At 32.3% G+C, this 17,708-nt stretch overlaps 1 protein-coding gene across 7 annotated transcripts in view; it reads left to right on the forward strand.

Annotated features, from left to right (window-relative positions):
• PTPRK (protein tyrosine phosphatase receptor type K) overlaps nt 1-17,708 on the forward strand; it is a 582,621-nt gene that overhangs the window by 549,183 nt on the left and 15,730 nt on the right. For 2 of the 7 annotated variants that reach the window (XM_036903846.2, XM_057489271.1), the window contains exons 15-23: nt 1,883-2,043; nt 3,895-3,930; nt 8,208-8,392; nt 10,085-10,172; nt 11,240-11,316; nt 11,508-11,525; nt 14,097-14,133; nt 15,385-15,482; nt 15,925-16,041. In XM_036903846.2, coding sequence (XP_036759741.1) covers nt 1,883-2,043; nt 3,895-3,930; nt 8,208-8,392; nt 10,085-10,172; nt 11,240-11,316; nt 11,508-11,525; nt 14,097-14,133; nt 15,385-15,482; nt 15,925-16,041 — 817 coding nt within the window. Of the gene's footprint in view, nt 1-1,882; nt 2,044-3,894; nt 3,931-6,778; nt 8,181-8,207; nt 8,393-10,084; nt 10,173-11,239; nt 11,317-11,507; nt 11,526-14,096; nt 14,134-15,384; nt 15,483-15,924; nt 16,042-17,708 lie in introns of those variants that run through there. The other 5 variants (XM_036903849.2, XM_036903850.2, XM_057489272.1 and 2 more) reach the window with 4 other exon arrangements.

A 17,708-nucleotide genomic window follows, 5' to 3' on the forward strand; every position in this document is an offset into this window, starting at 1 on the left:
AATATCCTATATGATGGAATAGAGGTAAGTTTGAAAAGTGAAGTCTATAGATTAAAGTATGACCTGTTGATGTTTAATTTGCCCCATATACTACTGTAAAACACTTGAAAAAAATCAGGAAATTTAACATACATATTCAAATTAATGAGTTCTTTTTAAACAGAAGGTCAACACTGGGATCAAATGTCAGTAGTCCCTTAAGCAAGTTGTCCCCTGCACAGCTCCAGAGTCTTCACTCTTACTTATGCTATCTTAATACTGGCAAAAGCACTCATTTATGTTACCCATCTGGAACCTGTAAAGTTTTTACAGGGCTTTTACTCTCTAGCTTAGAAAAAAGAGATAGTAGCTCTTTTAATGAGTAGAGCAAATATTGGTGATAAGCATTGGTGGTGGTAGTTGTGATGGTGGTGGTGGAAGTTCTTGTTATACTTTTGTCATTGTTCTTGTTATACTTATTACTAGTACTGTCATTATCAGTATTATTATTTCTAAAAAAGAAATTAATGCGGTTTCCAACCCTAAAGATTAGTTTATAACTATCTTATTTAGATGTCATACCTGCTGAGTCTGTATGTTGGGTGTGTTACGTATGTACCTCCTGAGGCTAAGTACTATAATTCTCAGATAAAATATCTTACTCAGGAGTATAAGTCTCAAATCACTGCATTAATTTTTTAAGGGAAAAGCCTTTCAACATAAACCCAAGTGTAAAATGAGCCTTTTAAAAAATATAGTATATTTGCTCTAGTACAGATATAATGGGAACCAGAAGAAAATGTCCTAGCTAATAATCTAGCTGAGAAATGGTATTCTTAAAACAGCTAAAGAATATTTCCAATCCAACGTAAACTACTGCCATAAACATAATCTGGCTACTAGAGACTTTTAGAGTGCCTTTATTTATATCACATATAAATTGCCTTGGTAATGTGATATAAATGTTTTATATACCTTAATAGTTTTCTTTTTATTGCATGTCCCATGTGTAACATTCACAAAGAACCAGAATGTACTTCACATCCTTGATATGTAAGATAAAGATGTCAATATTTGAGTAGCTCAGAAGTCTAATTCTGTTAATTTCCAAATTCCCTGAGTTCTTTGTGCTGCTTCATTTACACGGCATTTCTGTGTGGTTCTAAAACACATTTTTAGGATTTGACCATGTCTATAATTCAAGATTATGATCATTTGTATAATACTTCTACACAGCATTTTCCAAACTTTTCTCGAAGTACTGTTCTTATACAGTATATATGACTCTCCCAAAAAGTCCTGTGTATTTGCATTATGTCTAGCTGTGGTTGATTCTACAAGTCTCCAGATTAGGTTTGGATTAATGTTATAAATATATTGCTGAATATGTTAATGCTACAGTGTTGCACTTTTACTGAGTAATACAAATAAAGAATGGGATTTGTCTATTTTAATTGTATGACACTAAAATAAACTTGAAAAAGAAGTCATATTAATCCACAGAACTTCTAAATGTTGATCAAAAGAAATAATCACCAAGGAAGAAAACTAAAACTTAGCTTTACCTTAAAATTTCCTTGAATAGCTCTACTAAGAAAGTTGTTTATGGTTTTAATATATATTTTATAATAATTTATCTTAATGATAAAATACAAGAAATGATGAGATGTTTGGTTGACATCTTGAATGTTGAAATATCCATTGAGATAAATAAAATAGTTTTATAGCAAGCAACAAATATTGTTTGAATGTCAAACTTAATTCTGAAATAATGACTAGTTAGAGTTTCTAAACCACATCTATATCCTTATCCTTGGGCTTTCCCGAACTACTTATTGCTGGTGTCAACTTTCCTTCAACCCTTCCTTACATTAAGGTTTCCCTTTTGTATTTGCATTGGCAGCAAGCTTGCTAAAAAACGCAAAGATGCTATGGGGAACACCCGGCAGGAGATGACTCACATGGTGAATGCTATGGATCGAAGTTATGCCGATCAGAGCACTCTGCATGCAGAAGACCCTCTTTCCATTACATTCATGGACCAACATAATTTTAGTCCAAGATGTAAGTTCTTTATAAACTTTAATAATTGATTTTTGAAGTTCTTTAAGTCCACTCTGAATTCAGAACATTACCTTTAGAATAGTGCGAGAAACTAAGAAAAAAATGAAAGAAGCAGCTTGGAAGAGAAAATGATAGAAAATAATTATGGTATTTATAAGAAGGCTATTCTCAGTCTTGGCATTGAATTTAGTTTAACTTCAAACTGTATGTATTTTATTACTATAGCATAAGAGATACTCATATACCATTCAGACCAAATCATGTCATTGCCTTTAATACCTGGTTGCCTTCATAAAATTAATTCATGTCAGAATTTTTTTATAATTATTTTGTCATTTTAGTCTTCCTTTGTGTAAGATAGTTACTTTTAGGTAAGAAATAATCGTAATTCTTTCAGGGAATTATTGGTATGAGTAAAATTATTCTATTAAAATATTCTACTATAGATATCTGGGAAAATTTCAGTAATAAAAAGTTAACTAAGACTAGGAAGGTTCTACATGCTCTTAAGTACCTAGTTTGAAGTCCAAAAGTTTACTTGAACTAGTGGATTGGCAGGGAATGGTGAAATCTATCCATTCATTCACCCATCTGTCCACCCAGAGTAAGAATTCTTATTGATCTATGAAGGCAAGTCTTTTAAAATATTTATACTAAAGTGCTGTTTAATGGCAGATGATTTGAATAATTGCTCCATAATCAATATTTTTTATCTTCCAATTTCCTATGAATTTTATATTCTATTCTATAGCAGTATGCTTATTTTGTTAGTTTAAGTTAAATTACCTGGCTCTGTTTCTTCAAATCCTCAAGTAAAATTTTTGCTTGAGAAGGCAAATCGTGTTTATCCTTGGTGTTGTGTACACAGAGGCATTCTGCCACACAGTCCCATAGTTTGCTTGCCCCAGTTTGGAAAATGTATATAAGGAAAGATGTAAACAGTAGAAGTACATGCATTTCCTTACAGATTATAAACCTATGTAGTCGTAAGGTTGAGAAAATAAAGTATTTGTAGGTTGTATGCATTTATGTTTCTTCAGTAAGGAAAGGTTTTTTATTTCTTTCCTGAAATGTCTAGCTTGATAAAATTTTCAATGATTATTGGCCCTAAATGCAGTCCATTGTTTTCCCTAATACACACACACACACACACCAAATTAATAGTTGGATATGCCGTATGAGCCATTTTGGAATTTAGTTATAATATTAATAGGGCTTTCCTGATATATTATATACATATTTCACTAAAATGACAAAGAATAACATAAAATACTATTATTGTTAAAAGTAAGTTTTGTTGAAAATACAGAGGTACTATCTCTCTAATCACTTGTTGTAATAACTAACCAAATAAAGATTTGAAGGCATGTTACTTCGCCAAACTTCTTATCTATTTCCTATGTTAGTACCTTATTAGGTAACTTGAATTCAGCAACATAACTATCTATATCCATTTGTGAACTTGGAGAAAGGATTAAATTTGTTTCCCACAGTTAACTGAAAAACATTATTTGAAATGAATATGAGATAATTATTTCTGTAAGTACCTTATGCTTGATAGATCTAAAATGCATGGGTATTTTATGATTTTTATCATGTCAAGTTGAATCTTCCTAGCTTTTAAAATTGAATAGAATACTAAACTATAATTATAGCTGTACCTTCCCTAGTGTCTTGAGATAACCTAAGCTGAAAAAAGGAAAATTTACTTTTGTAGGTTATTGTAATCAAAGAAAGTTTTATAATTATATTTCTTAAGAAAGCATAAATATATTTTAAAGAAAAAATATTAAGTGTAAAATACAACATTAGGGCTATATATATTCCCTCATGAGCTTTGTTTTCCTACAGTGCCCAATGATCCACTTGTGCCGACTGCTGTGTTAGGTGAGGCCCTAATTCTTTATCATCCATTTTTGCATGGATCACCCATCCTTGCATGGGTTATAATTTTGTCTATACAGTAATTGTTTACAGTGCAGGAAGCAGCTTGATTTTGAAAATATTGTCATGGTCTCATCAAAATAGCAACTGTGGTCAACTCAATCAAATCTAATGGATTTCAATTATCAGATGCTTTTTTAAGGCAACATATTCTTTAACTCTTGGTTTTGTTGGGTTTGGAGTAAAAGTAGAATGGCCCTTCATATATGACTGATGTTTACACACAAGTAAATAGAATGAATCTATAACCGCATATGTAGGGACCAGTGCTACCTGAATACTTAATTTATATATAAAAATTTACCATATGGAAAGGGATTTTCTAACTCCCCCTAATTTCATAGCAACTAAAGAACACATTTCCAGGTGGGCATTAGGAATCTGAATTTGCTGTAGTTTTGTCTTTATTAAGAATTTATAAGTGTGGGTAAAGTTGCTATAATATTGATCTGAAATTTTGTGTTCTATATGCATGCACCTTACATGATTAGTGTTATCTTTCAAGAAATTTAGAATAAGCGAAGGTTTACTACTATATAACATCTAAGACAACTGGTATTCATTACTAGATGAATAATTTTCAGATGTAAAATTACATTAATGTTTAATTTAACTGTATATTCAATAATGGAATGAGTTTCATTTCTGTTTATACTCTATTCCTTGACTAATTATACACCAGCGAGACCAGCTTGCTTATATGTTAAATTCTATATCAGTTTTACCTGTGCTTCTAATATTTAAGATTTAACCAAAGAAATGAAATTACTGGATAATATATCTTCCAAGTTCCTAATTCTCATATTTAAATTTCTTATAAGCATAAAACTTTAGCTTACATCTGTCTTACATATGTTTTTATTATCCATGTATTCAACATTTATTTATATTTTTTAAGCATTTTAGGACAATACACTATTTCAGTTAAGTAAAATACACCTCTTTTTCACTAAAATAATTATTAAACTTATAATTTTATAATATAAAGGATATATATACTAAAACTATCTGAAAGTCAATGTTCTCTTTCTCTGATTGCACTCTCCCTTTGACATTCACACCAATAATATCGGGGAGTTGAACTGAGGGATTTGTCCAAAGGGGTGGTGTGATCACATAGGGAGGTAGAGAGGGTCAGGAATCACGACCGCCGGGATGGCACCAGGTGACTCTGAGAACATCGTCTTCTGTCGAGCACTGTACAATGTTGTCAGTCTCAAATTAATAAGTAGAATTCAATTAAAATGTTAAAAACTCATTGGAGAAAATTGGTTGTCTTCTGCTACAATTTCATTACAAGAATATTCTAAAACCATGTCAGTCCACCCATGGACTCACAATATAAACTCATGGAAATACCTTACATCTTTGCTTCCCCGTCTGTAAAATAGTATAATAATTCCTACCATACCTTTTCACAGAGTTTTTATAAAGAAAAAATGAAATAATGATATGAGTTTTGCAAACTATACAGCTTAAAAGATTATTATAATTATTTTTCCTGTGAAAAGGTATATTTACATTTAAGGAAGACTAGAGTTAACACAGTCATAAAATCTATTCTTACATACTATTGTTCATACATTTCATTTCATTTTGAAAATCAAGCTGGTTGGTTTTTCTAAAAAATATTTTTTTTTCTTTGAAAGCTGAATTTCTCAATCATGTCAGATATAGAAATGATTTGTTGCATTTTTCATCATTCTTAGAATCTTGGTATTTACAATTATTTTACATCCACTTGATTTTATAATTATAAGGCAGTTTTTGAAATCATATAAAACATTGTTTGATATTAATATCTATTTACTGATTTAAAAAAACCTTAGAAACTTTTCATACTGATTCATATTTTTTGTTTTTTGTGTTTTACCGCTTCATTGGGTTAAAGTCCCTATAACTGGTAAGTGTATTGCTCAGAATTCTAGAAAACCTTTCCATCAAGGAAATATTTGAAGTTCTCTTCTTAAATGCGTAATAAGGATAATGATTAGTACATGTACTCTCACTGGTAGTCACATTTTAGGTGGTTTAATGAAGTGGAAATATATTGAGATTAATAATTCATACGTGATTATTTTAAAGAATACTGCTCATTGTACTACTATATTAAAGCTCAATACAAAGCAAAAGGCACTGTCTATTTCATACTGGAACAAAATCATGTAAGATTTGGAATATGGGTGAATTATTTGTTTCTCACTGAGATTTCTACAACTGTAAATATTCTGCTGCTCCAGCAGGTTCAGTGTGAGCTCTGGGGCTGCTCTACAGAGCCCTGGCTACCTTATCCCATTTTGGGTGATTACGTTTCACTTCTGACATTATCTGTTCTCTTTACTTCTCATCCTAAACTATATCTTTATATAGTGATAGTGATATACTATATAGTGATAGTGCCAAAATCAGTGGCTTCTGAGTTTAATTTTACTGGGGAGATGTATATATTCTTTATGTCATTCTATTGATTGTAATATTTTAACAACTGAGGGTAATCTTACAGGAAGAGGAGAAAACTCTCGTGAATCATGTTGGCTAGCAAATGTTTGTGTATAGGGGGTGGGCAAAACCTGAGTAAAGGACATTAATTCAGTTGGGTGGTTAGGTCACAACAGAATCCACCAGAGATTTCTTTTTTTTTTGGATTAAATGTGTATTTTTAGAAGTAAATGCAAAAAAGAAAAATGCATTCAGCCTAATAAGGGAAAGTAAAATGTATGCAATCAACTTAAATTATAGAAGCACACAAATCTGATTGTGGGGTTCTTTTTTTTTTTTTCCTCTTCTCCAGGAAGAAAAAATGTTTATCATGGGGACAACAATTCATTTTTTGCCATATCCTATTTGTAGAGTTGGCGATAGAACAGGCAAATGTACCAGCACTTGAAATATGTTTAACTGTTAATTAAATATCGTTCTCTACAGTGTTCATTATCATTAAAAACAAAAGTTCCCCTAAGAGTGTACTTTCTCTTCTGTTAATGAGTATGGCAGTATAATGCTTTTCAAAGTAACACCCCTTAAAACATTTGTTTTTTTTTAATGGGAAGTTTAAATGTGATAACTATAAGCATGCTTCTTCTCATTGTAATTATTAGTGCAATGGTCATTAAAATAATATTTATTCTTCATAGGTAAAATGTTCTTGTTCTTTTCCTTCTTATGACAGAAAGTGACTTTAAAAGTTTCTTTTCCTTTTAAGCTAATAACAGTTGGGATGGGGCCTACACTTAAATGTGGAGGGTGAGGGATTCAATTGATTTGAACTGATTCATTCATTGCAATCATTATCGAATCACTGCTTTGCACCAGGCACTGGGAATAAAAAGAAAAATACGACTTTCTCTACACTCTTGAGTTCAGAGTTTAGTGAAGAAAATAGACGAGTAAACAAATGATTAAAATACAGAGTAAGGAAAATGACAGGTAGGAGAATAGGAAGCCATGGGAGCATAAGAAAGGAGACATATAGCTCAGCTTGGATGGGCCAGGGAGGCATTCCAAAGGAAATACCTACATATTTTGTCCCAGACACATGCCCTGGTTTCTTTCACATAGTAGCAAGAAGAAATAAAATAGATCAGCAATCAAAGCAATAACAATAATAACCAAGGGGGTAGAAACTGAGTGTATATGCACATATAACCTGCCTCACAGACATCAAGGGGCTAGAGGGTGATTCTGTAGAATGCCCATTTCCCAGTCTGGAGTGTATAGTAGTAAGAAGCCCCAGGTGGCATAGCAGGGCCTCAAGAGCAACAAGAAGAGCCCTTGAATGAGTTGCCCAGATTGGGTCCCTGAGGGAGGTTGGGATATGGATGGGAAGGAATTTTTTCAATTTAATGGACAATGAAAATACCTCTTCAATGGCCAATTTGATCATCTGGTCCAACTGTATACAGCTATGACTGCAGATACCAGAGAACTGAAGAACTCAGCAAAATCTCCCACTTAGACTCCTTAAAGGGGACCAGATGTCTCTACATCTTGCAGCATCTGTTGTGCTGATAAAATATACCCTGACCTATACCTTCAGCTGATATAGGAGGCTTTATCTTTATGGGGATGCTGCCCTAAGCCTATACTGTTTCTTTTCCTTCCTTCTGGTATAAGAAAGATCTTAAGGTCTTAGAATCTTCTTTGTGCATATATATATAAATATATATAAAACAAGATAACTTTGTCTTTTTTTTAATCTTCTGGAATCTGAAAAATGCCAGATGAGAACCACAGTGCTACAGCAGAGTCCAGTCGTCTTCTAGATGTGCCTCGCTACCTCTGTGAGGGGACAGAATCCCCTTACCAGACAGGACAGCTGCACCCAGCCATCAGGGTAGCCGACTTACTGCAGCACATTAATCTCATGAAGACATCAGACAGCTATGGGTTCAAAGAGGAATATGAGGTGAAAGTTTCAATAATATGTTAAATCTTATTCCTAACCATGACATTCAACATTTAACACTTTTTCCTCCCTTTAGTAGAACAAGGAGTGAAATACCCTGAAAGCACTCTAATCCTAATGAGTGTACAATAAGTGTGTCTATAGAGAGAGGGGGTAGATGGGATTGAAAGAAAAGGGCAGGGACTTCCTGGGGATATATTTTAAGAATTTTTAAATGTTGGATTCCATAATTTACTTTAGTATGTTGTTTAAAAACCACTTTGTTAGACCTTATATTCCCCACTCAAAAAATCTGTAACAGTATTTCTTGAGTCTCACTGTATCATTATAGATTCTATCATTAGACTTATGCCATAGGTACTTCTCTGTCTTTTTTTGCCTGTTGAGTGAATGGGGCCAAGCTTTGTGGTCTCAGTGTACTACTTAGTCACTCTTAGTTTTGTTTTGTGGATTATAGGGTGAAGGTGGCTAGGAAGAAAAAGAGAGCACTGCATATCCAAACTTTAAGAACTCAAAAGAAAGATGTGGGAAATTCTTCCACCCAAATTTCCCCCTCCTACTCAAATCAAACTATGAAGGAAATGATTTAAACTGAACATCCCTTACTGAGAAATACCAGTCGGTATAGAATAAAACTCCTTCAGCACCAAACACATTCCACCATACACACACTTAAAATAAAAGAGTCAAGTTAATACTTTACTTTGAAAGACCATCCAAAATGCATCCAAATTATGAATAATCTTCTAAACACTACATTTTATTTACCAATAACTTATATGCCTTAGTGTGGGAGCAAATAAAATAATCTTTGCATTTTGAAGATTGGTTTTGGATACATACCGGAAACACTCTGCTAGGGTAACAGAACAGCACAAGGAATTATAATTTCTGCCAGAGCTGATTCTTTTGCTCATTTCATGCATATTCCTGTGTACCTCACTTCAAAGACCATTGCTCTTTGAAGACCCCATTTCCTGTGTCAAGCAAAGTTTAAGTTTTTCTGCAAGAAGAAATCTATACCCACATTTTAAATTGCTGCATATGGTAACTAAGCCAATCAACAAATTCATCTGCTCCAAGATTCTTGGAGATGGTTCCTTTTTAATTTTCACGTAGTCCCTTGCTATAGATACAGTCCTTTTCATGATCTTCAGAGAAACTGAAATGTGATGTTTTGCACATGATTTAGTGAATAATTATGGGGCAAAAACAGGTTTTCTTTTTCCTATTAGAAACGTGAAATGAAGAACACTTTAAAGGTACTCATTAAAAGTAGTTTTGAAAGTTTTGATGCTTTCAGTACTTCCTTCTCACAAAGTCATAGCAATCTTAAATTGTTTTTTATATCATTAATATAAAATGACATGGGCAACATTGTGGTTACTAGATTCCCCCCATTATCAAGTCTCCACCATAGCAATCTTAAGTTTGAAATACTTTCAAGGCCCTTTTTTTCTCTCAAGTTGTTTTTTGTCCTTAATTTGAACTCAGTCCAATCCAGGATGAACAAGTAGGAGTCCAACAAACAAGCTTTGAGGTCTGAAAATGGAGCTTGTTTACTTACTACTCCAGGACTCCCTTCCTCCCTGAGAAAAGTGGCGTTTACTGTTTTGGTCTTCAGAACAGGTAAACGTGATTCAAGAAAAGGAATTAAATTCAGTCTCCTTGTGAATTTCTTTTTTTTTCCAGAGCTTCTTTGAAGGACAGTCAGCATCTTGGGATGTAGCTAAAAAAGATCAAAATAGAGCAAAAAACCGTTATGGAAATATTATAGCATGTAAGTTCTCATACAATTCTTGGTGAACGCAAATATTGTGTGTAAAAGATTAAAAAGTAAGTCATCCTTATAACAGTTTTAAACTTTAAGAGATCCCAGAGGGTGGCATATCTGTTTATAAAGTAATTTCTTTAATATTAAAACAGTATTGACTATTAGCAATGACTCTAAAATTGTTGTCATCCTCATTAATTATACTGACTTAGACTTCATCCTGTGGAGATAAGATGCTATTTGATTTTATGTCTGCACATAAATGCATGGGGGTGTTATTAACAGCTGAGAATCTCGTGATAATGAAAAAGAAAGATCTTTTCAGTGATAAATTGCCATAACATTTCCACGAAACATATTCAAGGTATGAGTGTTATTCTTGACACATACCATTATTCCTTCCTCAGATTCAGTGTCTGACCCCCAGTTGCTCTGTATTACTTATCATTAGAGACTTCCTCCTCATTAAGCCTTCAAGATACATACATGGGATAAATAAATTATCATATGAAACCACAGGAGCAGTAAGGCAAGTAATAGATAGTTTAGCTTGTAACTAGCTACTGATTTACTTAGACACTCTTCTCAGTTTGAGTTATTTTTAAGTATTTTATGACTACATCAGAATTTAGCCTTGACTCTCAAGAGATAAGAATTTGAGAGCAGGGGCTCAAAATGCACTCCCTAGTTTTGTGGCTTATTTGCTGTAAAATGCAAGGAGAAACGACCCCAGCCCATTTAAAATCAGTAAGAAGCAACATTAAGAATTAAGGCAAGTTCAGTTCTTTAGACAAATCCACGACTCAAATAATGTTTCAGACATTGTCTTGTTCCCCAAAAACTTAGTGACTATGAAGATGCTAGTCATTGAAGTCTTATTAACAGGATATTATAATTGTAGTAAGTAATGTTCTCATTAAAGTTCTTGTGTTTCTTTAATTGATTGGTATTTACAGAAATTTTGACAGTAGCATATTATGGATAAACTATTATCAACCACTGAATTATTTTAAGTTTCTACTTGGGACATAGTCTCATTTCATAGCCTTTATTTTATTATTTGAAACTTTTAGATGATCACTCCAGAGTAATTCTGCAACCTGTTGAGGATGATCCTTCTTCAGATTACATTAATGCCAACTATATAGATGTAAGTATTGTTATAGTCCAGTGTGCCCAATTTGTTAGCTTATATATGTGAATCTCTTTACCTGTTATTACCTACAAAGTGATTGCTAGCTTTTTAAAATAAAGAACTGTACACTTTTCCTTGTTCTACGTCCGAGTACTTACTGACGTTGTTGTGCTTTCTTTCACACCTGACTTTGGTTTGGGCTGTAGATTTGGCTGTACAGGGATGTAAGTACCACTATATGTAAATAACAGCACCCTATTATAAATATTTAATATGAATTACTCTTAATTATAATTACTACTAATGCTTACTACTAGTTATCTCTGCATGCTTCACCTAATTAGCCTCATAAGTATATCTATGTTCATTTTTTTTGTAACTCCTTTACATGTGTTAAGATCTATTTTACCTCCTTCCCTTTTCTATGTTTAGAAAAACGACCATTTTTAGCTTTTGACAAGTTATTATGTACTTGAGTTTTATTTGTTAATGATTTCTGTTTCTGGCTTTTATTCTACCCTTCCCCAAACATATGTGAGAAGCTGGATAGTATGATGTGTATTAGTGTTTCTGAAATTTCACTTTTTCCATTTGACTTCTGATGTTAAAAATAGGTAGAAAGACTATTTTGTGGTGTGTGGTATTGGCTTGTAAAGTATTAAAATTACATAGGCAAAATAATTGCATTTGTAAAATACACATATCACACATATATATCGAATCATACAAATCAAATGTTTGTTTTGATCATATATTCCACTGTTAAATTTTCATTGCAGACATACCTTCATGCAAAGTTTTTGTTAAATGGGAAGAAATTATCAAATAAAAGACAAAATGCTGTTAAGGAGGTAATATACTACATTACATATAAGAAGGGCAGGCTCTTTATTTGTACTAACTGGTTCAAATCACCCTGGAAATCTTGGAATGTTACTTCATCTCTCTGTGCCTCAGTTTTCCCACCTTTACAGCAGAGAAAACAGTAATAGTAACTAACCTCATCACTTTGTTTTGAGAATGAAATGAAGTAATGCATGTTGAGCATTTAGCACAATCCCTAGCACATATTAATAAGCACACATTAAACTTCAGCCTTGTAAAAATTATTCAGACCTAGGTGTGCTGAAATTCATCAGTTCAAAATTTGCATTAATTGTAAGACTAAAGGTAGATGTATCAAATATTGCACATATATGTATACATTTGTTTTTGTAAGAGATATGAAAATTAGGACCCCACATTTTCTAATCTCTATAAATAGGACATAACTTTAATCACATTTTATTAAGTCATGTTTTACAGTTATTTTGTAAATTGTTATTATTTACATATTTAAATTAATAATTTTATTATGTATAGTCTCTGAGTATATTGGTTAAAATTCTGAATATCATTTTACTCATGTTCAGTATAAATTTATCAGTCATCTTAATGTGGAAAACTAAGCTAATGGTCTGTTTAGAATAAAAAAATTAAGAGTTCTCTGACAACTTTGCACTTGCTTTTACCTATTTAGCTTAACCTTGGTTTTCTGCCAAGACATATACACTGGAGCCTTATTATAATACTGCCATATGGCTCCTATGGTAAAACTGTGTTCTAAATGAGACTGCATTGTTATCTAATCTCTCTGTTAAGACCCCAGTGTATGTTGGCTGATCACTACATGACTTCATAATGATCCCCATCCTATTAGTTTATTATACCTAAAAGACATCTATGCAGTTGGTAAATTTTTCTTGAAAACAGGAAATGAAATGCTTATAAAGCTTGGAAAAACTTTCTCCATAAAACATTGTGCTATATTGGTATATTAAGAAATAGAAAACTTCCAAATTTGCAACAGTATAATGCTCAACCTATTAAGTTTTAGATTGCAGATCTTAGTTCATATGCATTTATATGTGCATTGAGTCACCCACACTAAAATGTGGACTAGTTATACCACAGGTTTTTACTAAAGCCCTTTAATGAAGACTAAACAAATTCAAAGCTTAACACTATTCTACCATTTACATTTTTGCTACTCATGATCTATTGGACTTCAAACCAGTTGAGAGCAACAACTTATTTTTTATTGTGAAATAATTTATTTATTGAAACTAAATTTAATGTTTAGCCACATAGAGCTCTTGGCACCCTAGGAAAGTAGAAAAAATGTGCTAAACTTTTTGTTTAAGATACGATGCAGTTTTTAAAACTCTTCTTTCCCTATATATGTGTGTACCTATAATTATGTGTGTGTAAATTAATATTATCAGCACACACAAAATAGTTTTGGCAGATTCCTGAACACATTATAGTACAGGAATATTCTAAAATATCTCAGCAGACTTTAACTTGATGCACACATGCATTGTCCAGCTCTAACATTGGAATGTTCTGTTATTTTTTTATGGTTCTAATATGTCTTTGTCCATTTGTAATGCAGTGTGTTGTACTTTTGGATGATAAAATGAGAATCAATATTTTTTAACACAGTTTTGTCAGGAATGACTAAAGATTAACATGAAGGCATAAACATTTTAGCGAAACCAAATCTATGAGGTCATTCCCTAGTAAACAAAATTCAATTATGCAATATATATTCTAATCGGAGCCCTTAAAATAATTTTACATTTACCTTTCAGATAACCTGGGTTTGAGAAGTGAACCATGAGTTCACTACTCATTTCTGGACTTTTTTACTGTAATTTAATCTCAACAGGTGGTTGTCTTCATCTTTTTATGCCTTCATTCATTTATTTCTGATACTGACATAAAATGATAATCAATTTGTCCTCCTATTTTAGGGCTACCAGAGACCAAGTCACTACATTGCAACTCAAGGTAAAACTCTGTCTTTTTAAATGCTGTAGAACAACCAAATTTGCTTATTCATCCATATGGTGCTTCTGGCAAGTTTATGTGACTTAACTGAAAAGAAGAGCAGCTCTTCTGAGTAACACTGCTCATTATTCATTTGAATAATTCAAAGTATTTTTTCTGTATAAAACGTATATAAAATAAAGCTTGATTCATTTTTTAATTAAAAGTAAAAAGGAAGCTGCTTATATGTGATTTGGTTGCTGGTGTTCTGATATCCCAGGGCACTGGTAACGAGTACTGGACAGAGGAATTACTTAGTTTTGAGGAAAGCAAGAAAGGTCTCCTCTTGTCTAAGCTGCCTGTGTTCTTGCAGCGTACTCTTTGGCCTGGCATGTGACAGTACTCAAGCCCAGTGTTGTTATAGTGAGATGCGAGGCTCCCTTTCAGCAATTGTTTTACAAGTCAAGACTGAAACAAAACAAAAGGCTAAAGGGAACTTAGTTCATTCTTAGTGGAAAATAAGAAGAAAATAGGAAAGTCTTGTTATAGTGACACACTAGGGAATGAGTGTCCTAAAATACCTTTGGTCATCTCTCCAAATTGACCCCTGGCCATCAGAAGAGAAACCTGCATTATTTATTTAATAAAAGAAGAAAATGACATAAAAGCTATCTTTGCCCTTTTGACAGAGCATTTTCTAATTAGTTTTAAAAGTATTTTCAGATATCTTTGAATAATTGAGTTTAATTATAAACTCTTTAAAGTTAGAAAGATCATCCATGGTGAATAATATTCCAGTTTTTTCATGGTACTTAGTGTATAACCCAGTAGATGCTTTGCAGTTTGTAGATGATAATACAGGGTTAGGATGTATCTTTATTAACGCCTAAATATGCACTATTTATAAATGATGTGGGCATATTTAATTGGTAATAATGCTGTTTGATTGATGGTGGTATATGACTTCCTATGTATATTTCAAAATGAATTAAACTAACCTAGTGACAGACATAAATATCCTAGAAACTAGTAGTATCTTCTTCTGAATTGGGAAATATAGAAGGTTTATTGAAAATAAAACTTGTATACACCCATGTTTTTGCCTATAGTGTGAATTTAGATTTGAACTGAATCTATGTACTTTCAGTGACATTTGGTGTTTGATTTTAAATTTTATTATCTGGTTTATTTATATTACTCTGCTTCTTATCTATACTTTTTCTGACTACAAGATTTCTCTGATCACATAATGTCATATTAATTTCCATATAGGCCCAGTTCATGAAACAGTATATGATTTCTGGAGAATGATCTGGCAAGAACAGTCTGCCTGCATTGTGATGGTTACAAACTTAGTTGAAGTTGGCCGGGTAAGAAAAAGGTTTTCTCTTTTTGCCACAAAACATGAGTATAGGTTGAGTAGCAAAACATAACCTGCTTAAAATAGAATATCATTTAATTGTTTAAAAGAAAGTCACAGACATAGTATTACAAATAAGTGCTCCTAAGTGACCATATAGCTGAGAAGTTATTTGATTAGTGGACCTTATAGCTGAGAAATTATTTGATTTCTCAAATTATTTGAGCAATAAAATAAACTTTGATTTTACACTAGAATCCAATTGCATTACCAGGCTTATATATTTTTATGAGACTACACAAAGTTTTTCTATTTATTGTGTAACAGATTGTTTTATCTCATTTATAGAGTTTTTTTTTAACTGACCAGAAGAGTTATGACAGAAATTAAATCATCTTGGTTAATGTGTATTATGTATTCAGGTCCAGCTATATATTTTTTCTGTCATTTAGGTTAAGTGCTATAAGTATTGGCCTGATGATACAGAAGTTTATGGTGACTTCAAAGTAACTTGTGTAGACATGGAACCACTTGCTGAATATGTAGTTAGGACATTCACCCTGGAAAGGGTAAGTATTCTAAAATTCTATCTAAAAATCCATGTACACTGAAATTGTTTTTTCTCTTAAAATCCCTGTCAAAATTTGTTTGATGGTACTGTAAAAATCCATTCATTCATTCATTCATTCATTCCACATGTATTTATTTGATAGCATACCATGTGCCAGCATGTTTCTAAACCTTGGGACACATACTAAATCCATAAGATGATTTCTACTCTGAAAGGCAGTCTAGAATCTTGTGAAAAATCATGAAGTTAGAAAATCAGAGAAAAGTCAATAGAATAAAGGAGAAACTAAATATAAAACAAAAAATAATAATAATAAATTAGATCAAAAAGCTAGTTCCTTGGAAAAATCAATAAAATAACCACTGTCAATTCCAAATGAGGAACAATAAAATATGCATTATTAGAAAACATAAAAGGGATATAATTACAGTTATATTTGCTACTGGGAAAGTTATGAAAAATACTTGTAAACTTTGAGTCATAGATTTTAGTCTAATACACTAATATCCTAACAAATAATAATTCTTAAAATTTGACCCAAAAAGAGTTAGAAATCTGAACAGATGATAGAAGAAAATGTAATGTTAAAATTTACCAGTAAAATTGTTGTATAGTTAAGGTTTCTTTAACCTGTAGAGAATAGCTAATATCTATTTTAATCAAACTATTTAGGGCATAGAAAATCATTAAAACCAACTAAATCCATTTTAGAAGCTAGCATATAACTGTGATAACAGAACCAGGGAAAGATAGCATTCTTTCAAGCTCTTCTATGTCTCTGTCTCTCTTTGGATCTCTTTCTTTCTCTATATCTCAAGTGTGTGCAAACCTACTTTGTAGACCAGCAACACTCCAAAGCAAAACGTTGAAAATTTGAATCCAGCAATGAATTAACAAAAGATCACAGTATCATCTCTAATGATTGCTTTTCTAAGAATGCAAGAACATGACACCTGTGGTAGGAAATCTAACAGAATATTTCATATTTGTCTGCACTAATGGGAGCAAAGCCATCTGATTTCATTAATAGATATTATTAACATTAATTCTATTTAAAAGACATATATAATAATGCCCTAATTATATTAGGAACATAAGGAGACACCCTGATCTTGAGAAAGGTGATTCAGCAAAACCTAATAGTGTGCATATTAAGGAGTGAAAAACTAAAGGCGTTGCTGTTATCGTCAGGAATGTGATGTACATAGTCATTCTCACTAGTATTCATAAATTTTAGAAGTTCTATCTAGTAAATGAACTAAGACAAGGGAAGGAATAAACTGCATCACTATTAGAAAAGACATATGCTGCCATATATTAAAATTTACTAAAGAGAGCAAGGCCCTTGTAGCGACTCCAGTAAAAAGATTAATATAGAGGAGGTGAAGCAATTGTCTAAAATCAGGTCTTAGAACAATTTGTGATCTTCCTTACTAGAGTTGACTTGAAAAGTAGTAAAGAAAATGATTTTCCAATTTCATGATTCCACGATGATGTTTATCATTGTCATTATAATTATTTGTTGAGCCCTGCTTTGTATAGGATACTGTGTTAGGAATTGGAATTTTAAAAAGAATAATATTTGACCAGTGGCCTCCAAAGTGTTGCTGATATTGATCTGTATAGGATAGAATTGAAATACAAACTTTTTCAATTTGATTCATT

Source organism: Manis pentadactyla, chromosome 12, assembly GCF_030020395.1.
Source record: "Manis pentadactyla isolate mManPen7 chromosome 12, mManPen7.hap1, whole genome shotgun sequence".
Taxonomy (NCBI): Eukaryota; Metazoa; Chordata; class Mammalia; order Pholidota; family Manidae; genus Manis; species Manis pentadactyla.